The sequence below is a fragment of the Micromys minutus genome (assembly GCF_963924665.1).
Source record: "Micromys minutus genome assembly, chromosome: 10".
Classification (NCBI taxonomy): domain Eukaryota; kingdom Metazoa; phylum Chordata; class Mammalia; order Rodentia; family Muridae; genus Micromys; species Micromys minutus.
Window position 1 is genome coordinate 37,257,435 of NC_137979.1, and position 25,339 is coordinate 37,282,773.

General features: G+C 47.3%; 1 protein-coding gene across 1 annotated transcript; it reads left to right on the forward strand.

Annotated features, from left to right (window-relative positions):
* Positions 1 to 4,390: 4,390 nt before the first annotated feature.
* TRIM25 (tripartite motif containing 25) lies at positions 4,391 to 21,746 on the forward strand. Its single transcript, XM_080923846.1, has 9 exons — positions 4,391 to 5,000; positions 9,038 to 9,133; positions 14,143 to 14,376; positions 15,452 to 15,623; positions 18,062 to 18,124; positions 20,018 to 20,041; positions 20,410 to 20,511; positions 20,600 to 20,698; positions 21,174 to 21,746. The coding sequence occupies exons 1-9, from the start codon at positions 4,407 to 4,409 to the stop codon at positions 21,698 to 21,700; spliced, it is 1,911 nt and encodes a 636-aa protein (XP_080779972.1). The 5' UTR covers positions 4,391 to 4,406; the 3' UTR covers positions 21,701 to 21,746.
* Positions 21,747 to 25,339: the final 3,593 nt, after the last annotated feature.

Below are 25,339 nucleotides of genomic sequence, written 5' to 3' on the forward strand. Positions count from 1 at the left end.
CACCAGTCATACATGTGTACAGGTACATGCAGCACAGCAATCAATAGGCATAACAAATCTTTTTAAAAAGTTATAAAGAAATGGAATCCACAGTTCAACTTTACCTTGGAGAAAATTTCAAATGAAGAAGCACAAGATCTTTCAGAGTGAAGGACGTTCTCAGTTCCCTTTCAAAGATGACCTGACTCCAATATCCTAATTAGTTTATAGACCACTGTCTCTCCAGCAGCTTTGTGGTAAGGTTTATGTCCACAGTGTGGTGATGTTGAGAGGCCTTTGAAGGCCTGAGTGTTACTGAGGGAGGGTTCCCTGTGCTGACAGGCTTCCTGAGGCATGCAGAGGTTTTGCTCTGCCAGGCATGCTAGCTACTATGTGCTTCCACAGATTCAAAGCAAGGGGATCAATTGATCATAAAGTAGCACCCCCAAAACGGAGTCAAGGTTCACCCTTTCCTGTCATACTGTCATTTCTGGTATTCATCATCATCATGAGATGCCAACTAACATAATATCTGTTAAAAAACATGAGCAGTTCCTGACTCTGAACTCAGTCTCATGCTTTAAGACACACAAAATCCTAGGTTAGATCCCCAACACTACATAAATTGAAATTGGTGGCACATGCCTATAATTAGCACTTCGGAGGTGGAGGCAGGAGGATCAAATGTTCAAGGTTATGCTCTGCTACATGGGAAAGTCCTTTTGGGCTACAGGAGACCCTGTTCAAAAAGAGAAGGAGGAGGAAAAAGAAAAATGAAGGAAGAAAGGAAGGAGGAAAGAAAGAGAGAAAGAAAGGAAGAAAAAGAAAAAGAAAGAGAGAAAGAAAGAAAAAAGGGAAAGAAGGAAGGCAGGCCTCCAGGATGGTTCATCAGGCAGGTAAAGGTGATTTTGGCCAAGGCTGACAACCAGAGTTCTACCCCTAGAACCCACATGGTAAAGAGAACCATCTCCCTCAAGTTGTCCTCTGACCCTCACATGGACATATGCACACACAATTTAATTTTTAAAATTTAAAGAAAAAAATTAGCAAATGAAATCCAGCAATATATAAAATGATAGTAGCTCATACCCTTTGGTTGTCCCAGGAGTGTGTGAGTGCATTCCACTCCAACAGTGGGGATGCTAACCAAATAAGGCAGAAAAGCCACCTGATTAGTGCTGATTAAACCAACAGGAGTTCCTCCACCAAAACAGGATCATACTTTGGAAATAAAAAAAAAAAAAAAAAAAAAAAAAAGAAGTTTGTTGGACTCGGTTACATTTATTTTATGGTTAGAAATAACCTTGGTGGAAGCTGGGGGAATTTGAGGTCAGCCTGGGCTACATAGTAAGAATCTCTTTCAAAATCGAGACAGCAGGAGATTGTTTTTAAAGGTTTTGGGGCATAGACATGACAGTGCATTAAAAACAAACAAAAAAAAAAAATTAAAATTAAAAAAACAAAAACCAAAACTACCACCAAAAAAACCTAAGCTAAGAGACCTAGATTCTGGGACCTTCTCCCCCCCCCCCCCCCCAGCCTATTGTACAGAAGGTCTTTGGTCATTTGTGCCCAATGTTGCACAGTAGGCCCCTGGCTCCGCCCCCAACCCCTTAACCTTTGATCTGGTTAACTACACATTCTAGCACTAAGCTCCATCCTCAGCCTCTCTGTCTCTCTTTCAGATGAGAATCAATGTCCTTCGCTAGGGTGTGAGGATTCATTCAAAGGCATGCATTCAAACTACAGTCGGACATTTAGTGAGGACTGCCCTGCCCTGGTGAGAATAATTAAATGTGGCTTCTTCCTCCACCACTTTTCCCAACCTCTAGATACAGAGCAGGAATCCAATAATGATTGGTAGCCATCACCTGGATCAGGCCTTGTACTTAGTTCCCTCTTGACCAACCGAATCCCATTTGGCTTTGCAACATTGCCAGACGGAAGCTAGCAAATATCCTGAAAAACAAACACACCCTGCCAGCCAAGAGCAGTCCCTGGCCTCCCATCAGCCCACTCGTAAGGGTTAGGATCCAAAATGCTCATTACCACCTACATACGACGTGTTTCTATAAACTAAAAGGTGGGGGAGACATCTGGGGCTCCTGGCTTCACAGATGAGAAATCCATGCCTCCCAGGACACTCCCCTTCAATGCTCTCTGTATTGGAAGGCAGAACTATAGTATACCTGTCGTGTAGTTGGTCTTTGTGACTATCTCCCCCTTGGAATTTGATAAACATGGAACGTGACTTTCTGAATGATCTTCATTGGCCGACCAGCCTTTCTCAACTATTCAGCCTAGAAAGAGAATTCCACATTTTCTTATGAGTCACCAGACTCCTCCACCCATGATAATTAGGTTAGAGGTGGATTTTATACTGTTCATTTCCTGGAAACTGCTTCCCCCCCTCCCTTGGGAGGCAGGCAGCATTCTGTAGCAGGAAATATTTGCCTTCTGGAACCAGATAGGCCATGTGCCAGCATCCATTGTCTTGGCTGGATTGTTGGGTTTCTCTAAGCCTTTTTTTTTTTTTTTTTTTTTTTTTTGTTTGTTTGGTTTTTCTGCGTAACACCAGATGGTTTTAGCTACGTCTCAGTCTCAGGCTGTTGTAAGGACTCTCAGCGTTCCACCCCAGTGTTCCTTTTCCCATGCAGATGACTACCACCAAAATACAACGAGAGCAGATGTGATAAGTCTTAGGGAAACAGAAGTCCCTGTAATGAAAATTAGAGGAACCAGCACTTAGAATCCTATTTTTATAGGTGTTTTGATAATATACTCCATTTGTCTGGCATACAGTAGGTGTCTCATAAATAGTGGTTTATTAGATACCATGAGATATTTACCTAGTCCTCTTGACTGCTTAACCTCATCATCCAAGGTTAACTCCTATAATTCCTCTAGAAGCTTCTCTTTGCCAGAGTCACATTTCCCATTGACACTTGTAGGCTCCTGCCCACCTATCTGTTCTGTACTCGGCCCAGATTGGGGGACTGACTTACAGTACTAAAAACAACGTAAGCCTAAATGAATGATTTTGAGAAAAAAAATATTGAAGCTCCAATACTGTGTGTGCACATATAAGAGACAAAACATTTGTTAAATTTGGTAGTCCCCAAATCTCAAGTGAATAAAAATTTCTAATTTTATTTCAGTATTTAAAATTGCTAGGCCAGGGACTTTACTACTAAGCTATAGCCCCAGACCCTTATTACTTAAGGGGGGAGGGTCTTGCTACATAGCCCAGGCTGGCCTTAAACTTGAAATCCTCCTGCTTTGGTCTCCCCAAAGAGGGTTCAGGGATTATAGGTGTGCCCCACCTACCCACTTTAGAAATACTATAACCAATCTGGCTTAGGTGAAGACATTCTTTTTCTTTTTAAAGATTTATTTATTATATATAATGTACACCGTAGCTGTCTTCAGACACACCAGAAGAGGGCATCAGATCTCATTACAGATGGTTGTGAGCCACCATGTGGTTGCTGGGAATTGAACTCAGGGCCTCTGGAAGAACAGTCAGTGCTCTTAACCACTGAGCCATCTCTCCAACCCAGGTGAAGAAATTCCTAAGGGACACTTGTGTCTAAATCTATCGGATTACTGAAACAGTGGTCCCCAAAGAAATGGGAATTTCCTTGGAATCTCATGCTGGGAGAGACCAGAGGGAGAATCTGTCTCGTGGGAAGAGGTTTCACAGTTATAACAGCTTGTGGGACAGAGCAGCTTACAGAATGAAACTGAATCCCTGATGGGCTGAACCAGGTCTTGACTGGCACTTAGACTTGCATATTGCCGTCTATTTTAATTTTGATCTCATTTCAGAACCTGGAAGATGGACTTGAGGAGTTTCCTGGGTCTCTTTTTCTGTTGTCTTAAGGGCCAGTGGCTGGAGCTAACCTGGGGCACAGGTTGTGACACCCAACTTATGTAATATTAGTTTTGTTTTTTTTAAAGATCATGTACCATCAAAGGTTTTCCTGTTTGGTTTTAAGTTTTAATGATAAGACCCATCCTGTTCTGGAGGAGCAGTTGGGGACACGAATGAATGTTCTCCAAAGCCTTGCTGCCCTTCTGGTAGGACATGGGCCCCAACCAGGAGGGGAGGGATACTCCAACCCCTGTGACAATTCATCAGCAGTGTGCCTCTGCAACTGCACCTCGGGGTCGTGCAGTGCTCGGACCTGCGGGGTACGGGGAGCATCGGAGTTCTCCGCATCTGCTCACCTTTGGCTCTTAGCAACAGGCGAGAAGCCTCCCGCCCATCGTACGGCCCCTTTGGCCCCCACGTGACTTCCTGAAAGCCCAGGGCGCCGCCCCTCCTGCCCAGTTTCGATTCCTTCCTCTGCTCTCCCCTAGTCCAGCGTGGTGGAGTGTGCAACTAGCTGTCTCTGCGTGTCCCGTCGGGTGCTCTCAGGAGAACGATGGCCGAGCTGTTTCCTCTGGCCGAGGAGCTGTCCTGCTCCATCTGCCTGGAGCCCTTCAAGGAACCCGTCACCACCCCGTGCGGCCACAACTTCTGCAGGTCATGCCTGAATGAGACGTGGCTCGTCCAGGGCTCGCCGTACCGGTGCCCGCAGTGTCGCACCGTGTATCAGGTGCGCCCGCAGCTGCACAAGAACACGGTGCTGTGCGCAGTGGTGGAGCAGTTCCTGCAGGCCGAGCAGGCGCGGATCCCCGTGGACGACTGTACCGCACCCGTCCGCTCCACCACATCCAACTCAGCCACCCAGGTGGCCTGCGACCACTGCCTGAAGGAGGTCGCGGTGAAGACGTGCCTCGTGTGCATGGCCTCTTTCTGCCAGGAACACTTGCGGCCTCACTTCGACAGTCCTGCCTTCCTGGACCACCCCCTGCAGTCACCCGTCCGTGACCTGCTGCGCCGCAAATGTTCCCAGCACAACCGCCTTCGAGAATTGTTTTGTCCCGAGCACGGCGAGTGCATCTGCCATATCTGCCTGGTAGAGCACAAGACCTGCTCCCCGACGCCCCTAAGCCAGGCCAGCGCCGACCTGGAGGTAGGTTGAGGGTATAGAGGACAGCCTGGGCCAGCTAGCTGAATTGTGGTATCCATGTGCAGTACAGTGGGTTGTTGGGAGGAGATTGGGCCAGAGATCCCATATTCCACCCCTTCCTTCACAAGACCTAATGGCCTTAGGCTCCGTGGGCCGCTGAGTTGGGCAGTAAGGGGTCATCCCCACGGACCAAACAGAGAGCAAGTAGATTAAATAGAGCCTCCCCCTCATCCATTATTGCCCGCCTTCTCCAGCCCCTCTCATGTCTACATAGCAGACAACTGAAGGCACAAGGTAGAGTGCCTGCCTCAAGCCTGTGTTTGTCCAGTGGAGTTCAGTTGTCCTGAATGTTAACTATGAACCCTGGGGTTACCTCTCCTCCCCCTCCAGATCCTGGCTGCATGTAAGGGCTGTGTGTGCCTAGTTCATTCCACAGCTCAAGAAAACAGGCCCAGAGACGTTCGTAAGCAGGAACCAGACTGCTTTGACTCACAAGTTCTAGTTTCCTTTTCCCCTGTAGACCAGATCTGTTGGAGCATTCTTGGAGGCTTGAGGTCATGAGTAACAGAAGCCTGGTCTGTTGGTCTGGACAATTTCCATGGAGAGGGAGTGTGAGCAGAGAGCCTGGGGAATCCCTGCTCGTGACCTACAGGGAGAGCCAGGACTTTGGCACCGTGGTGGTGTTGGCCCCATCTTTTTGTTTTTGTTTGTTTTTAGACAGCCTCACTATGTAGTCCTAGCTGTTCTGGAGCTCAATCTGTAGACCAGGCTGGCTTTGAACTCACGGAGACCTGCCTGTCTCTGCCTTCGAGTGTCACCGCCGCTCAGTTGGTGTGGTCCATCTTGCTGTGTGAAACTGAGCAGGAATTTGGCCTCTGGACCTGGGTCCACCTTGATAAAGACTCTCTCTGTGTGTGTGTGTGTGTGTGTGTGTGTGTGTGTGTGTGTGTGTGTGTGTGTGTATGTCAGGGAGTCGGGTTCCTAATGGCTTTGTAGGGGTTGCAATGATTTTAGTGGCTTTAGAGCCATCTTCCCCTTAGGGACTCAAGGCAGATGCTGCCTCTTTGGTACATCTGTCAAACTGTGATCTGATCTCATTTCTCTCACAAACTTATGTGGACTTGAGGCCTGTCCCAGTGTTGGAGAAGGAATCAGAAGCTGGGTGAGGTTGGTAAGCTTTGCAGTGGTGCCAGGACCAGATTTCCAGCTCCGTTCCCTCTGGCCACAGTCCTTCCCTGGTGTTGCCTGTCTCTCTGAGTCTTAGGTTCCTCAGGACTTCCCCCCACCCTCATACCCCTGGATCTTGGCACCTGCATCTATAGGTAACATCTTTTGTGTCCACCTCTTCAGTATACCCCATGTAGGTATGGATACCTCCAAGTCTAGTTGTTCTGGGAGAGTCTGCCCAGCGTTAGGAGCCTTTGCCTTTGTTACCACAGAGCTAGCTGTTTGGCTTGAGGCAAGTCACTACAGTTCTCTGAGTAGGTTGAGAGCCAACTGGGAAGTGCTACAGAGGCAGGATCCAGTGTCGCCAGGCCTGGAACTTATGAGACTCCTACCAGATTCAGTGCTGAGATCTAGGTTTAAATCCTGACCCCACTCGGAGCTTCCAGCTACAAATGATAAAATGGGGGACGAGATGGTCTCAGGTTATAGTGAGTCTTGGGTGAAGCTGGTGTAGTGCCTCATGCCTATAATTCCAGCACTTGGGAGGCTTAGGCAGATAATCATCATGAGTTTGAGGCCAGATTGGACTACTACAGGTTAGCTACAGGGTGAGACTCTGGTCTCACAAAGACAACAACAAAAATCACCAGTGGCCATCGAGATGGCTCGGCTGGTAAAGGGACTTGTCACCAAGGCTGTGGCCTGAGTTTGATCTCTGGGACCTATGTGGTAGAAAGAGAACCACCAACTCCAGCCATCTGTTCTCTGACATCTGTATGCATGCCATCACGCATGTGCGTGGGCACATGAAAATAATGTAATAAAATAAAAGGAAGAGAAAACGGGTAAGGCAGTTTTCTGCAAAATCCTCCATATAGGTCCCTACCATTTCTGTTGTTGGGCCTGGGCACCCTGCTCTGTGCTCTGGGGTAGCCCCAGAGAGGACAAATGTCCAGATGGTCTCTGTCTCAGTAAAGTGGACTTGCCATCAATCTCTGCTGTACTAGCCTGTTGCATATGTACATATTTACCAAGGCAGAGGTGGGGGCATGAGGAGCCTCCGCAGCCTGGCCTGAGCCTCTGTCCCTTTCGGCTTTTCTGTCCAGAGCTGGAGTGAGTGACCATTCCTGCTGACTTTTTAATCCTGATGGCAGGATCCCTCTTGCCAACTTCGTGCCCATGTCTTTTTCAGCTTAGCTGCCTCTCTTGTCACGGTGTCAGGCCCTGGCAGGCAGCACCCAGTTCGGAGCATCGTGGCTGTTAGTTTGGGGGTGCACACTCTCCCATGTGGAGGACCCAAGTCTCCCAAAGTTCCCAAACTTCTCTATCCGTGGTCAGTGAGTGGACTGTTGTCACCACCTAAGTTCTTGAGCTGCCTCTGTTTGATTTGGAGTGGGGCGGAGTGGACCCCCACCCACAAGGAGGGGACTGTTAGCTGTGTTTGCTGGTGGAGGGCTAGTCGTGCAGTTCTAGCACCTGTGTGTTCTTGAGTCTCTTCCAGCTCAGGGACGCTGCCCTTGCTCTTTGACCCAAATCTATCTCAGCCACTGTTGGAAGCCTGGGGCGGGGGAAGGGTTGTGTCACAGCGGTTGAGCCAAACATCCCTGACCTGGGCTTTCTGGCTACAGTTTGTGCAGCCTTGATTCTTGTGTCTGGCCCTTACATGTGCCAGTGGATGGTTCAAATCCAGCCCCAAGGTTAGGTCTAGCTCTGATGGAGTAGAGAAATCAGGAAAGTAAGAGAGGGCTACTGTGTATTCAGCTACTTGATTAGGGGAAGGAAATGTTGTTTTTTTTTAATTAATTAATTAATTAATTAGTAGAAATTTCTAGCATATGCAGTTTGGTCACTTTGTTTTTAAGTTTAGTACCAGAACCTAACCTGTGCCAGTTACTAACAATGTGGTCTTGGGTGAGTCACCTGATAACGTGATGTTCTTCTGCAAAGTCTGAGTGATGTCTGTTTCTCCGAGTTGCTCTAGAAGTTAATAGGTGTCAGGTGCTAGAAGAGTGTGTGAGCACTTCATGACAGCCCTCGTGACTGGCGGTGAGTGTTCCCTCGCATCTCTGCACGCCATCGACTGCCGCTCCTGGAAGATGGCTAAGAGCAAGACAGTTTTGAATCAGCGTAGCTCTTTCAAGCCTCAGTGGCCAGCTTACCTTGATTCTCAGCCCTCAGTGGCTCTGGCCTGGGGTGGCCAAGTTCAACTGAGTATTTGTCCCTGACTCGCTGGAGGTGACAAAGCCTGACCTAACTTCTTCCACCATTGGAAGTCATCTCTGGGGAGGGAGGACAGCCTTGGGTGCTGGGCTCTTTCGCTGGGTTCCCTCCTCCTGGAAAATGTACTGTTTTGTTAGCTCTCCAGTGTTAGCCTTTGATATTTTGTCTGCTTTCAAGGCCATTACCGAAGCAGCTGTTCCAGATCGTTATGCCTCTGTGAGCCTGGCCACTTGCTATCCCTCTCGCTTGGATTTCATGAGCCATAAAATGAGTAGCAGGAAAAGAAATGTGTTAGAATAGAAGCTGACATTTAGTACGACAGATCTAGGCAGGGCTCCAAGCACAACCCTTGGTTCGTCCTCCTGGTTACCCCTGTAACCACCGACCTACCACCTGAATCAGCTCATGGCCAAGGAAGCAGGCAGAAGACACATTGCTGGGAACAGGATTTCAAGCATGGTCATTTTGGTTCCAAGTCTTAACGTTTCTGTATGGTCTTCCTAAAGGGATACAGGGAAGCATCAAATACAAGAAGCACGGGGTAGGCAGATGGAGCAGCGGAATGGAGGGAGACAGTGGTCCTCAGTGGGGGTGGGGAGGCTAGGACACTAGGCTAAAGAGGGGCTCTCTCACCCTGTGCGTTTCCTCTACAGAACAAACTGAGGCAGAAACTCACTGTCATGTACAGTCATATCAGTGGGGCAAACAAAGCGATGCAGGATGTGAGATCCAAGCAGCAGAGTGTGCAGGTAAGTGACCCTCCTCCTTCCGGGAGGACATGGCCTAGACGTGCCTGGGAATTTAGCTGTCAGCAGAGGGCTTCTGTGGCTCACTTGAACTGATGAAGCCTTGGATTCTGACCTGATACCACAGAAAACGTGGGTAGGTTAGGATCAGACCTTCTAGGTCATCTTTGGTTCCATTGTCGGTTCCAGACCAGCCTGGACGGGTACCCGGAATCCTGGCTTTTGTTTCGTTTTGTGTTTGAGACGGGGTCTCACTATGTAGCCCTGGCTTGTCCAGGAACTCACTATGTGGATTAATCTGGACTTGAATCCACAGAGAGATCTGCCTGCCTCTGTCTCCTGAGTTGTGGGATTAGAGGCGTGCACCCCTGTGCCCAACCTGAAACTCCTGTCTTAAAAAAGCTTTGCCAAGCGTTCAGAAAACTATATGTCCAAGGATAGCTTTTATAAACACACATCGAAAAACTCCTTGTAAACCTGGCCTTAGGAGAATCCTTAAAAATGAAGGGGTAAGAGGCTTAAAAAGATGGCTCAGTTCGTAAAGGTGACTGTTCTGTAGCCTGATGCCCTGAGTCAATCCCTGGAATCTGAGCTAAGGTAGGAGGTGAGAATAGAAACACAGAATTGACCTCTGATCTCCAAACTCATGCTGTGGTACTGGCCTTTGTTCTGACAGTAAATAAAAAGCTGAGAATAAATAAACACGCCAGGCATGGTGGTGTACACCTTTAATTCCAGCACCTAGGAACTAGAGACAGGTGGATCTCTGTGAGTTCTAGGCTAGCCAGGACTACATAGTGAGACCTGATCTAAAGGAGGAAGAGGAAGAAGGAAGGAGAAGTGATGATGATGACATGTCGGAGAGCATTCTTCCTGCCTCTTCCAGCTTCCAGGAGCTTAAGTCTTCCTTGTCTTGTGGCTGCTTCCGTCTTTCTTTCCTGTACCTTTCATCCATCTACAATGAGACCATTGTTGTTGGGCTCAGGACCTATCTGGCTAACTCAAGATGATCTCCTTTTTTTTTTTTTAATATATTTATTTATTTAATGTATGTGAGTACACTGTCGCTGTCTTCACCCACACCAGAAGAGGTCATCGGATCCCATTATAGATGGTTGTGAACCACCATGTGGTTGCTGGGAATTGAACTCAGGACTCTGGAAGAGCAGTCAGTGCTCTTAACCTCTGAGCCATTGCTCCAGCCCTCCCACCCCCTTTTTTATCTGTATTTCATGTGCATTTATGTTTTGACTGTAGTCAGAGTTACAGAAAGTTGTGAGTTGCCGTGTGGGTGCTAGGTATTGAACCCTGGATCTCTGGAAGAACAGCCGGTGCTCTTAACCACTGAGCCATCTTTCTCTCTAGTGCCCAAATGATCTCACTCTTAATTTAAGTACATTTGCAAAGGCCCTTGTTCTAACTGAGGCCTTGTTTACAGGCTCTGGGATGCCGGTGCATCTTTTTTGGCTGTCTGACGACAACTCGTAGGATGTACAGGGGAAAACACCAAGAAGGAAGCATCATAGGCTAGGGACATGTTTCCATTAAATCGGGGGCAGATTTGTTATCCACTTTCCATTTTAAAAAATATTAAATTACCTTTTTTTAAAATGTATATTCTGGGTATCGATGTCTTGCCTGTTTTTATGTCTGAGTATCACATATGTGCCTGGTGCTGTGGAGGCCAGAAGAAGGTGTCGGGTCCCCTGGGACTGGAGTCCTACCATGTGAGTGCTGAGAATCAAACTTGTGTCCTCTGGAAGAGCAACCAGTGCTCTTAACTGATAAGCCATCTCTCTAGGGCCAAAGTACCTTTTATAGAGAAAGAAAGGAGCTTAATTTGTTTTAAATACAATTGTTGAGCTGCAGCACCCACTTTGCCATGGCAACTGTGGCTTCATTGAAGTCTGGGTTCTGATACCAACTCTATGAGGACTGTAAATGCGGCCGCGGGTGAGTTGGTGGAGCTCCCGCCGGCACAGTGGAACCACAACTCCTCTGAGGAGATTGTAAGACTTGCAGGGTGAAGGTAGAATTATGAATATTGGTTGGAGGGCAGGCTAAACTCCTAGGAAGAAGACACCTCCTAATGCAGGGACTTCGATAAGTAGCTCATTTTGTTCAATGTAGCACCCTAAGTGGCTTTGTGTAACATGGCTTTGCATAGCGTGGCTTTGGGACATGTGACTCCACAGTGTGATACTCTCGATCTCTGAAACTGTTTTTTTTGAAAAGCCAAAGCCTATTATAGGATAGCTGGTGGTCGAGGCAGAAGGTAATACAGAACAAAAAAAAAAAAAAAAAAAAGAGGCTGGCAAGTCCAGGATTGTACAGGCTGTACTGTGTTACGGATTTATTGGCACAAGAGAATTTATTGGGTAGTGACAAGAGAGTCTCTGGGTTCCAAGGCAGGAGAAGGGTTTATGTGCTAAGGTAGGCAGGGCCCATGGCCAACTGAGTGTATCTAATTTTCCAAAGTGATGATGATGAAGAAGAGGAAGAAGAAGAAGAACAACAACAACTATTAACATGTCCTGTAGGATTTGGGACGTGTGTTTAGAATCATTTGGAAGTTATGACCAAGATGGCTAAATTTATTCCAAGCTGGATGGGTCACTTGAACAAACTTCTTGGGTAACCTCAATAGTTCAGACACTAGGTCACCCTCACCTGCTTTCTCTAGCAAGCAAAAAAGAGGAACAAGATGGAAGATACTGGCAACAAGCAGTTTCCTTTTAAGCAATCAGTGTGATGTTGTACATCCTACTTCTTGCCTTGCCTCAGTAATTTAGCTACCCTGGCCAAGCCTAGTTGCTAGGGAGTCTGGGAAATGTAGTCTGTGAAGCTGTATATACTCTGAAGTGATACCTAAGTGGATAAAGAGTTGAATGGCTGGGCTGGAGAGATGGCTCAGTGTCTGCTCTTCCAGAGGTCCTGAGTTCAATTCCCAGCGACCACATGGTGGCTCACAGCCATCTGTAATGAGATCCAATGCCTTCTGGTGTGTCTAAAGACAGCTACAGTGTACTCATATAATAAAATAAATAAATAAATCTTTAAAAAAAAAAAAAAGAAGTTGAGGGTCAGTGAAATATCTCAATGGGTAAAGGTACTTGCTGAACAAACTTGAAAACTTGAGTTCAAACCCAGGACCAACAATGGAAGAAGAGGGACAACTCCTAGAAGTTGTCCTCTGACCTCCATATGTGTACCTGGGGATGTGTGCACACATGATAACAGCAACAACAACAAGAACAATAATCATACATTTAACAGTCTTTTTTTCATTTATTTTTGTTTTCTGTGCATTGGTGTTTTTGCCTGCTTGTATGTCTGTGTGAGGATGTATTGGTTGGTGTTTTTGCCTGCTTGTATGTCTGTGTAAGGATGTTGGATCCTGGACTTTCAGACAGTTGTGAGCTGCATGTGGATGCTGAGAATTGAACCCAGGTCCTCTATAGAAGAGGAGTCAGTGTTCTTAACCTAAGCCATCTCTGCAGCCCCAAAGTGAACAGTTTTTAGAAAGCTGAATTCTTTTGGTGTATATTGTATATTTTTGTTTGTTTGTCGTGTTTGATTCCGAACTATTGAGGTTACCCAAGAAGTTTGTTCAAAAATATGACAGTTGAAGCAACACTGTCTACCAGAAGCATCCCGGACACCTCTTAGTAATTTAAAAGGAATTTGAGTTACGTGTGTGATGGTAGGCTTTGAACCTTGGACCCATGACCTCACACGTGCAGATAAATACTCTTCCATGGAACTATAGTTCCAACACCAATGCAAAATTACTGGGGACTGAGCCTAGGTTCTTGTGCACGCCGGGCAAGTGTTCCAACTAGCTCAGTGAAAGGTCTTAATGAATTTGATGAATTTGGGGGATGTGGGTTTTAAGCCTTTGACTGACATCTATTCAAGTTATGGTCCTTTTTTTCTTTTTTTCTTTTCTTTTTTTTGAGACGGGGTTTCTTTGAGTAGCCCTGTCTGTCCTGGAACATGTTGTATAGAGCAAGCTGGCTTCAAACTCAGAGATCCACCAGCCTCTGCCTCCCAAGCACTGGGATTAAAGGTGTGCACCACCACTGCCCAGCTGACTTGACACCTTTAAAAAGTTCAGAAGCCACATGTAACACTGCAAAGGAGAGTTCTAGAGAATGATCATCTTTAGAAATTTTTTGAAATTGTTTTATGCCTACAGGCTAGCCACAAATGCTTGGGCTCAAGTGACCTAGGCTCAATTGACCCTCCTGCCTCCAGTCTCTGGAGGAACTGGAGTAATAAATTATGTGATCAACTCACTCTTTGCTTTTTCAAAAAAATTTGCTTGTGAACAGTTGTCTCCCCTCTTCCACCACCCCAATTTGGAGATAAGGGTCACATGTAGCCTAGGGTGGCCTCAAGTATATAGTGTAGCCAAAGATGGCTTTGAACTTCTGATCCTCCTTGTCTTAGCCTCCCAAGTGCTAGGATTATAGTTGTGAGTCACCACACCAGGATTTGCTTGTTAACATTCTGTTTGGTTGGTTGGTTGGTTTCTGGGTTTTGAGACAGGGTTTCTGTGTGTAGCCCTGGCTGTCCTGGAACTCACTCACTCAGACATCCACCTGCGTCTGCCTCTAAGTGTTAGGAGTAAAGGTGTGCACCACCACCACCCCGGTGCTTGTGAACTTCTTATGTGTGTTTCTCAGGGCAGATAGTTAAAGTACCTTCCTAGGAATTGGAGTTGCTGGGTCTTGGGGTATGATCACATCCAGATGGACAGGACTTTGCCAAGTGGCTGCCTAGGGTGTCAGTATGAAGTGCCATGGAGTTCCTGGTGCTTTCCCCTCCTCTCTCTTTCTCTCTCTCTCTCTCTCTCTCTCTCTCTCTCTCTCTCTCTCTCTCACACACACACACACACACACACACATACACACACACATGTGCACACATGCATACACTATCGACGGAGCATAGCCTTAGCATTATGTTATCAGCAGTCTGACAGGAGCACCTTCATCTTGGCCTCATAGGATTCTATGAAGAGGAAGGTATTGCAGCTGAAACAGGAATTCGTGGAAATGAAGGCTGTCATCGACTCGGCAGAGACCAGTTCTACGCACAAGTTGAAGGAGGAGGAGAAGAGAGTCTACGGAAAGCTTGACACCATCTACCAGGTTCTTCTCAAGAAGAAGAACGAGATGCAGAATCTGAAGGCAGAGGTTGAGTTCGTCCTGGCCAAAGGGGATGAGTTTGAGTTTCTGGAGGTGAGTTGTGGTAAGGGTGCTGCGTGTGTGTGTGTGTGTGTGTGTGTGTGTGTGTGTGTGTGTGTGTGTGTGTGTTTTGCCTAGCATTGAAGAGCTGATAGGAGTCTGGACCTCATAGAGCCGGGGCTTTAAGAGGTCATTTGGAAAGATCCCAGAGACATACTGCATGTGCTCTGCAGCCATGTCCCTGAATGGGTTGGTTATGGGGGACTCTTGGGAGCATCTTATCTTAGTGTGTCACTCACTGGATAGGTGCCTTCCTTCTCATCCTGTCCTCCCTTGCATAGTCTCTGGAAATGTCTTTCTGAGGCACTGGCTTCCTTCCCTGTCTGGTGCTGTGCTCCCTAGCATGGACCATGAATGAGGACCTTGCTGTTCACACTCAGTCTCTGCTGTCAGGGTTACCTCTTGGCAGCACCCTTTGTCCATGCCTTGTGCTCATAGCACAGCAGGTGCTCCGCTTTTCATTCCTCACACATAGCCCGGAGTGGGAGCACCATGTGATCCCTGCCCAGTGGATTATGCCCCTTATGTCCCTTTTCCAGGGCTACCCCGGTCACGCTGCTACTCCTTATTAGTGTTGCAGAGTATGCCCTCCCACACCGTAGCGCTGATGGCGTCATTTCACATGTGCTTGTCCTGTGTATCCTTTGGCTATAAGCCACATCTTGTCACTTACCTCTTCTCCCTCATCTGTGTAGTTCGGGGCCCAGATCTCTGAACTACCTGGTTTGGTGCCCTAAGGACCCAGATACCCTGCTCAGTATGGGAATGATGGTGTGTCCCCTGTCTGTGATGTTTACTGGTACCTAGGTGGAGGTTTTCTGCTACCCCAGGGAGCTCATTCCTGTTCCTAGGAACCACTGAGTTCTCTGAGAAAGGATTCAGAGACCTTGTTTGAGCCCCCTTCCTGAAGTTCTTAAAGGAGCACTCTAGCTAGTTTCACCTTGGCCTTGTGACTGAGGCAGGAAGTTGGACTTATTGTTGCCAGAGGAAACATCTGGGTTTGATGAGGTCAGAGGCCCAATCCTGGTTTCCTCCAGTCACCTGTGCTTAACACCTTGGCTTGTTCCAGAAAGCTGCAAAATTGCAAGGAGTGTCAACAAAACCAGTCTTCATCCCTAAGATAGATCTGGATCATGATTTGATAAAGGGGATCTACCAGGGTGCATTGGACCTCAAGAGTGAGCTGAAGCTCTCCCTCAACCAGCTACAGGAGAAGAAGGCTGAGAAGTCCTGTGGCTCAGGTAACCGGCAGTGGCCCAACGCTGATGAGCCCTTTGGTGCCTTAGGGTGGGAGAGGTGTCATGCAGAGCGTTGGGAGTTGAATTTTGAGGGGCCTGAAACCACCTCTGCTTTGTCCTGAGGTCACAGCTACTTTTCCAAAAGACGACTGAGGCTTGGTATTCTGATGGGCTCCGGAGGCCAGCATGGATGGAGTAGACTCTGGGTCACCAGCGTCTTTGGTGGACAGGAGGCTAGTTTCAGGATCAGAGAAATCTGAAATTCCTCCTTAACACTTCTTTGAATTCCTTCCTCCATATCCCAACCACCATCATGTTTCTCTGCTTTAGACGTGCGTATACACACACACACACACACACACACACACACACACTCTTCACTGCCAACACCCAATTCTGGGACTGGTCCCAATGTATGCTAGGCAAACACCTCTATATATCACCTATATATACCAAAGACCTCTATATCTAACCCTTGGCTTTTTGAGACAAGATCTCTCTTGGTAGCCTGGGCCATCTGTCACCTCCCAAGTACTGGGATTACAGGTAGGTACTACCACACCTAGCTGTCAAATATTTCCTTTCACTTCTGACCCTGAAACTGAGCCCAGTGAAACACCATCTGGCTGCTGCCTGATTCCATCACCTGTGCCCATGACCTTGCTAGCTTCCTACAAGGTGCCCTGCATCTGCTGTTATAGGGTTTTATAGGATGTAAAAATCCGGTGAGGGTTTTTCAGGGTGTAGCTGTCACCTTGTTTTCCTTCTAACCCCTTTGGGAGCTTTCCAGTTATTTTAAGATGGTGGACCAGACCCTTGACCTAGGCCGACAAGTCAAATTAGATGCTGTCTTCTCATCTTTGGGTCCCCTCAACACCTAACACCATCTCTCTCCATTCAGCCTCTCAGCGCCATGCTTCCTGCCACAGGACCTTTGTATATATCCTTCCCAACACGCATTGCCTGGGGATTCTTCACCAGCTAATCCCTTTCTACTGTGTCTTTTTATTTTTGGTTTTGCTGTATGCCAACCAAACCCAGGGCCTTCATATGCCAGGCAGGTGCCCTACCACACGGCCCCTTTGAATGATTTTATTTTGAGGCAGGATCATTTATTTTATTTATTTATTTTGAGACAGGGTCTCTCTAGTATGTAGCTCTGGGTGTTCTGGAACTTACTGTGTGGACCGAGCTGGCCTCAAACTCACAGAGATCCCTCAGCCTCGGCCTCCCAAGTGTTAGGGTTGAAGGTGTGCACCACCAGACCTGGCACTGAGGAAGGATCTTCTTGAGTTGCCTAGACTGGCCTTGAGTTTGCAATCCTCCTGCCTCAGGCCCCTATATAACTGGGATTATATATTCCATATGCCATCTTAGTTTTATTAGGCATCTGTGTTTGGTTTCCTGTGACTGGGATAAAATATCCAGACAAAAGCAACTTAAGGGAGAAGAGCTTGAAGCAGCTGGTCACATGACTTCTGCAGTCAGAAGAGCAATGGATGTTTGCTCCTTAGTGCTCAGCTCCATTCTCCATTCTATACAGTCCAGCATCCTAGGCAAGGACTACAGCACCCAGAGCTCCTCCTGCCTCAACCAGTGTAATCTTTACAACCCCTCACATACATGCACTGTGTGAAAATCACTGAACTGTTACATTTTTCTGCCAAGTTCCCCTAAAACCTTCTCACTCCTTTAAAAAGAACACACATTTATTTATTCAGTATGTATACATGTATGTCTATGTGAATGTATGTGGACATGTGTACTATGATGTAGGGGCTGAGGTCAGAGGACATCTTATAGAAGTCAATTTTTTCCTACCGCTGTGAGGGTCCTGAGGATTGGACTCAGGTTTGGGGGCAGGCTCCTTTACCCACAGAGCCATCTTGATAGACTCATTTCCACTCATTGGAGTAGGAGCCTTTTCTTTGGGGATGCAGATGATGGCCCTGAACTTTACTGTGGCCATCCATCCCAGTGTCCTTGAAGAATGGCTTCTGAAACAGGTAAAGATGAGGTATCTTGTGGAAGGTTCTGGAAGTACTTCACATGGGGTGAACCTGTGAGACTGCCAAGATAGGAAAGAAAGGGCCAGGGGACAAGAACCTGACGTTGGCCTAGCTTGCACTCCACACCAGACACCTTGACTCACTCAGGGGTCGTGTCAGCCATCATCAATTTGATAGATGGCCAGAGAAACCAGAGAAGCCCCAGAGCTGGCTGGGTGCTGATGAAGAGACTTTCTCCCGCCTGTGCTTTAAGCAGAGGGGAGAAGGAACAAATGGGATTGGTCCACCTCACACTAATTCTGTCTCTTGCAAATGACTGGATGGGACAGTCGATGGGAAAGCTGTCCATGTGGATGTTCTGCCCACAGCCTGACAAACCTGGCTCAGAGTGGGGAGGATCCACATACAGCTGTGTCCTTTTCTCCGGCACAGGTCACGTGGGAGACCAATCAGAGTCCACATCCAAACCCACACGCCCTGAGAAGAAGACCACACGTAAGTAGCTCCTCGTTTTTTTCTGGTCTCAGTGTGGCTGTGGCTGTCAAGTGCATGGTTTGAGACTGTCGTAGAGGGTACTGAAGCTTCCAGATGGTCACAGTCCACCCCAGGTTTTCACAGGTGTGTGTGTGTGTGTGTGTGTGTGTGTGTGTGTGTGTGTGTGTGTACACATGCACCATGGTGCACATGTGGAAATCAGAAATCAACCTTGGGCGTTGGTCCTTACCTTCCACCTTGTTTGAGGCAGGGCCTCATATTTGCCATGATATTGCTGTTGTATTTCTGGCTTGCTGGTCTGAAAGCTTCTGGGAATTCTCCTGTGATGGACAGCCATCATCTTGTAAGACTTCTGGGATTTCAGAGGCATGCTAGCTCATCTAGCATTATCTGGGGTCGGAAGATCTGAACTCAGGTCCTCAGGCTTGTGTGGCAACTGCCTTACCCACTCAGCCATCTTCCCAGCCCTGTGTTTCTTTTTCCCCCATTGTCCTCTCCCCATGAGCCATAGAAAATGTTTCCCTAATTGTCCCTACCAGGGAAAATTTGATTCTATACATGCACAGTATATTAGTTGATTTATAAGATGTATAAGCAGTAAGCAGACTGGTGGCTCACGCCATTAATCTCAGCACTAGGGAGGCAGAGGCAGGTGGATCTCTGTGAGTTTGAGGCCAGCCTGGTCTACATAGTGAGTTCTAGGACAGCCAGGGTTAGACTGCCTCAAAAAAAAAAAAAAAAAAAAAAAAAAAAAAAAAAACGGAAAAAAAAAAGAAAGAAAGAAAAGAAAAGAAAAAAAAAGAAAGACCAAATACTTTTTACACCCTATACTTCAAGCATTAGATTTTACCTCTGCTCCCTTTCCCCCAACAATAGTGGTGTCCCTGTCATTGAGAATGTGGCATGGAATTGGGAGTAAGAGTCTCCTTGTCCCTCACATTTGGAAAATGTGACATTGGAGCCCACAGGATGATAGTTAGGGTTAGGGTTAGGGTTAGGGTTAGGCGAGGTTCCCATGGGACACACTGGTTGTGAGAACCCTTCATAATTCTTGAACAGGGAAGCTGTGATGATTTGCCCAAGGTCAGTATGAAATCACATCAAGGTGCCCTAATGTTAGTGGGTTTCAGGGGAGTGAGAGGACTCTGTGTGGGCTTAATTACTTGTTGTTTGTCCATAACGTGTGGGTTGTCTTCAGCAAACCACTGCTGGGTATCCGTCTCACTGAGGGCTAGAACACTTGGCGACAGTGCGTGTGCTTATGGATGGCAGAAGGCCCGTGGGAACGCAGGATGTTCTTAAAGCGCTACTGTAGTACTGAAGCAGGACCTCTTTTCTGATTTCCTCCTTTTTTGCTTGCTTTGTTTTTCTTTTGTAGAGCTCTAATCCACCTGTAGTAAAATGCACTGACCCTAAAATGTCCAGGTATATGCATTCTGACAAACGAGTTCCATGTTACCATTACCCAAATCAAAATAAATACTTCCTAGAAATGTATTTCCTATTTCCTAGTAGACAATGCATATCCGCCATGACCCTGGTGGGGTTCCTCTACTTGTAGACGTATGTTATCAGCCACTGCCGTACAGCTCCAGTTAAGCCATCCCTCCTTAGCTGGTATGAGTTAAGCGTGTGCTGCTGCATGTTACTATGGTCTTTTGTGTGTGTGGTGTCATGCTTTAAAATATCCCAATCCTGGGCTGGAGAGATGGCTCAGTGGTTAAGAGCACTGACTGCTTTTCCAGAGGTCCTGAGTTCAAATCCCAGCAACTACATGGAGGCTCACAACCATCTGTAATGGAATCTGATGCCCTCTACTGGCATTTCTGAAAAACAGCTACAGTGTACTCATAAATAAATAAATGTCCTAATCCTAAAATCTTTCTTTTTTAGAGGAAAGGAAGACCAAGAAAACCTGTAAGTTGTGCATCTGTGTATCTTTTTGTTCTTGTGACTTGTGTTCTTGTGAGCCCAGGGCTAACGTTGACAGCAGCAATTGAGCTGTTTTAATGAGGGTTTTGCAATGGACCTGTTCTCATACGTGTATGCCGTGAGAGCGGACAGCTCTGAGCAGGGTATAGAGGATGGGGATGTGGATGTGTGGATGGATAGTTGAATGGGGGGATGGGAAATGAGTGAGACATAAAAGCCTCATCTGGACTCCCTTGTGTGGCCCTGGCTGGTCAGATGTGTCTGTGGAAGTTGAGCATCATCTTAGAAGGGAAGAGAAGTCACGTAGTCGTATGTGTTTATTGCTGTTCTGTTTGTCCTCCCTTGCCTCCCAGCTGGCGATACTGGTTCTACCTCCTACTCTTCCTCATCCAACAAGTTGCCCACCTTTGGAGCTCCTGGACAGTCAGTTGATTTTAAAGCAACTACCCCTGATGGTGAGTCGGTGTGGGCAGGTACCAGGGAAGTAGCTACCATTTGTCCTGAGTTCCCGTCTTGAGTACTATTCTCTGTGTTGTCTTCTAGCCACACCCAAAGCCAATGCTCCACAGCCAAACTCGGCAGCACTCAAAGCTAAGATGCTAGAAAATTTCTTAGCCAAGACCAGAACGGAGCTTCTGGAGTGTAAGTAGTTTGGCTCGGTGGATGGAAGAGTGGCTGGGTGGCTTCATGCATACATGGGTGGCTGGGTGCATGGATGGATGGATGGATGGGTGGGTGGGTGGGTGGGTGGTTGGATGGATGGATGGATGAATGGATGGATGGATGGGTGGATGGATGGATGAATGGATGCATGGGTAGGTGGGTGGGTAGGTGGGTGGATGAATAGACAGATGAATGGGTGGCCAATATACCAAGGAGTAGATAGCTAGATAACGTGTGTATATTAGTAAGTATTCTGACAGATGAATTGTTAGTTGGATGGGAGGGTGAGGTGGGTAGATGGATGGGTCATAAGATGAGTGGGTGAGTGAATGGATGGATGAATGGATGATGTGGATATGTGGATGAAGAAAATAAATGTGATAGACGGGAGAGCTTTCAATGTGTAGGTACCTTGGGGCCCCTTGTCATGATTCCCTGGGGGATGCTTTCTCAGATTTCGTTAAGGTCATCTTCGACTACAACACCGCCCACAACAAAGTGGCTCTGGCAGACAACTACACCACTGCTTCCGTGGCCGATGGGCTCCAGCACTATCGGTCCCATCCCCAGAGGTTCACCTACTGCTCTCAGGTCCTGGGGCTGCACTGCTATAAGAAAGGCATCCACTACTGGGAGGTGGAGGTCCAGAAGAACAACTTCTGCGGGGTGGGCGTCTGCTACGGCAGCATGGAACGGCAGGGCCCGGAGAGCCGGCTGGGCCGGAACCCCAGCTCCTGGTGTGTGGAGTGGTTCAATAACAAGGTCTCTGCCTGGCACAACAATGTGGAGAAAACGCTGCCCTCCACCAAGGCCACGCGAGTGGGCGTGCTACTCAACTGTGACCACGGCTTCGTCATTTTCTTTGCCGTCACTGAAAAGGTGTACCTGATGTACAAGTTCAAGGTGGACTTCACGGAAGCTCTGTACCCAGCTTTCTGGGTGTTCTCTGCGGGTACTAAGCTCTCCATCTGCTCCAAGTAGTCGGGCCACTAGGCCAGCCACAGACACCTGGGTTTGCTGGGGGACATCCAAGACCTACGGTAAAAAGGCTGTGGGAGAGACTCCTTTGGACAACGTCTGAGTCTCTAACAGATAGGAGATTGGGAGGGGAGCTGGGGAAGGGGCGGCAAGAGTGAAAGGGGAGATTAGGCTCAGAAGGGGGTGGGGTGATTGTTTGGTGGGGTGGGGAAGCATATCTACCTCATGCCCCTGAGGGAGGGGTGACCTCCTCCCAGGGTTCTGGGAAATCTCCAGGCTACTAGGTACTTGGGCAGAGCTTCAGAGAGTCAAATTATTAGTGTTCCGGTCCTCTTACAGAACATCTGTAGCCATGAACCATGTTCTTTCTCAGGTGACAGATGTCCACCCTGTTCTGCTCTCTGGGGTAGCCTTCAGAAAAAAGCCAGATGTAGTGGCATGTGCCTTTTAATCCCAGCTTTTGGGAAGTAGAAGCAGGCATATCTTTATTAGTTTGAGGACATCCTAGTGTACATAGTAGGTTTTAGGACAGCTAAAGCTACATAGTGCCTCTGAAAAACATAGTGTCTCTGAAAAACAAGCAAAAATCCAGTTTTTGAGTTTGGTGTATATATTACCTCTTTAGTGCTGGGGACTGAATCTACCAGCCTTGCGTGTGTGGGTTACCGCTGAGCTTCACCCCTACTCTGAATTTCTGTATAACCCTTTCCCCCAGGGAACCTTTTGTAATTTTGAAGGCTACAGATACTTCTGAATCAGCCCGTGTTGATTTTTGTCAAGGTAGCGTAGACATGGTTGAGACGGAAGTCTCTCCCTCTTCAAGAGACAATTCTCCGGGGACATGTTGACTGTGGTCATAGAGTTTAGAGGCCTTTCTTCTCTCACAGCTTAGGCTGGGAGTGGGGGTTGGGGAACAGAACCCTGGCTGGGTTATGGGTTTGCTCTTACTGTTGTCTTGCCTTGACAGCTGTTCCCAGCAGTAATGTCCCCCTCTTCTAGATTGTAGATATTGGGTTGATGGCTATAAATGCCACTGTTTGCCCTTTGTGGCTACTACCACAGTTAAGTGGACAGCCACACCACATTCCCAAAGCCTGCTATCATGCAGATGGGCTGTGTGTGGTTGCTTCAGGAACCTTGTTAGATCACCTACTCGGGGACTACCTATGGCCTGAAGACAGACCCGTGGGAGAGAGTTGGATTCCTGTTTATCTCCAGCCACAGATTGCAGGCCCAGTGATGAGTCAGACCCATCACCTGCCCTGACTCTTTCTGCTCTCTTCCTCATTTTTGAGCCAATTCCAGATGCTCATGTAGACTGAACTACAGGTTAGGAAGACTTTTAAGGATAAGGAAACAAAACAAAATAAAACAAGACGGGCCTAGGCAGTGGCCGTTTTCTCTGTTGCCTTTTGCACAGTGAAAATAGCCCAGGCCACTAAAGGGATGGCTGCCTAGGGTCTCCTCCCCTCCTCCTGTCATGATGTCAAATCCAGAAGATGTGAGGATTTGACCTCTGGGGACAGGAGTCTAGCTCCCTCTTTTCTAAGTGGGGAGCTCTTGCTTGTAAGCATTCTTATGAAGAGAGGTCACCATGGGGGAAGATAGGCCCCTAGACCTTTTCATATGATGGATATTTGAGAACACAGCACATCTCAGGTCTTTAGGAATTCCAGGCTCTTAAAATTGGCATTCCTGCCAGACGTGGGATCTGTGTCCTCTCCCAGAGGGATGTTCTATTCCCTGGAAGCATCTTTGTAGGGAACATGTCCCTATAGATGATATGTGGGCTTTGGAAGGTTTCTTCCTTGGCTATATAAACTCCTGACAATGCTTTTCCAACTTTGAAGATGTCCCAAAGCATCTTTGCTGGTCTACCGAAACAAAGCCTGATTGAGGCCAAATCAGACTTGGGGAACAGCTCGGTTCAGAGAAGTGGAAAGCCAAGGATAATTCAGTAGTCCTGCTTGGGCTCTTCTGCAGAGAATAAGACCAATAGTCAAGACTTCCCAGGAAGAGTGCAGCTCAGTCTAGGAAGGCATGCATCCCTCTGTTTCTGAGAGCCAAGCAGGCAACCAAAGCCCAGAGGGGTGTACCCTTGCTGTTTGGTACCTTTCTGTTTACCTTAACCGTAAGTGTTTCTGGGTTGATGTACTAGCATACATCAGAGTGCGCATCTCACTGAACTCTGCAGAGTTGGGCAGGGGGGAAGGTGGAGGATGGCTATTTTCACTACTCTTGTCATCCCACCATGAAAGAGACTCCTTACATGGATGACAAGAAAGCCCCAGGGCACTGTGAACATAACAGAAATTTCCAGAAACATTGATGTAAAATCCTGTCCTAGACCATGGTACTGGGGACTTGTCTCAGTCACTCTGGTGTGATAAACTAAAAGTCAAGTCTTTGTATTTTTCTGGACTGACTGGCCATTCTTTCTGATCATTCAGAAACTGATTTTTGATCTATTACTAATACCAATATGTTTTCTTTTATAATATTGATTTTAATAGATTATTAATTACTAATGTTTAAGCTATGACTTCTTGAACCTAGTGTTTTAGAGGTAATTCATTATTAAGATTATACAGGGCAAGGCTGGCTGTTGTACCTCACTTTGAATGCAGTGAAAAGCATTTTCTCTGGATTGAGGTATGGGTGGAAGATGCCACTCAAGCTGGAATCCCCTGAGGAGGTAACCACCCCCTAAAAACTCCTGCCCAGAGCCTCCGGGTGCTCAGGCTCCACTCCAGAAGCCTGCCATACTGTAGGGCTGATCGCAGGAAACTCTGGGTAAAGAGTACTCGAGAGAGACACTGTGTGGACTTAGCTTTAAGATAATGCCAATGGAGCTGGAGAGATGGCTCAGTGGTTAAGAGCACTGACTGCTCTTCTTAAAGGTCCTGAGTTCAATTCCCAGCAACCACATGGTGGCTCACAACCATCTGTAAATGGGATCTGATGCCCTCTTCTGTGTGTCTGAGGACAAAGCTACAGTGTACTCATAAATAAATAAATAAATCTTTTAACAAAAAAGAAGATAGTGCCAGGGTGGAGCAGTGACGACGTGTAAGCCCATGTGGGTAGCCGGCAAGCAGTAGCAGGAGCCCAGAGCTCACTTTATTTCTCTTGCTGTTGCATAGACTTGACCATTAAATGGTGAAATGGCAAACAGCCCTGACCCGAGGTGGACCCTATTGGTGATCTTCTCTACAGAGGAATAGGTCTCAGGAAGTAGAGATTCTTTGTTGGCTATTAAAGAATTTAGTTTGCCTAGCTTGCCTTTGTCACTGGCTTGTGTGTGTGTGTGTGTGTGTGTGTGTGTGTGTGTGTGTGTGTGTGTGTGTAAATGCATGTGCACGTTAAGTCCTTAGAATCCTTAGAATTTCCTGAGAGGATGGAGTGTCATTGTTATTTGTCTGCCTTGTGCGTCACAGCGGAATTTATGTCCAGATGACCCAGTAGCTAGCCACTACCGGCTTGGTGACTGATTACAGGCTTGAGGCCTTGAGCTCAAAGGAGCTCTGAAGGGAAGGAGAGGGAACTGGGGGTTGAGGTCAGTCCAAGACCTCTGAATCCTGCCTACAAACATGGCTCAGTTCTAGCTCCAGTTGAGACCCAGAGCAACTTCCCTGCAGATGA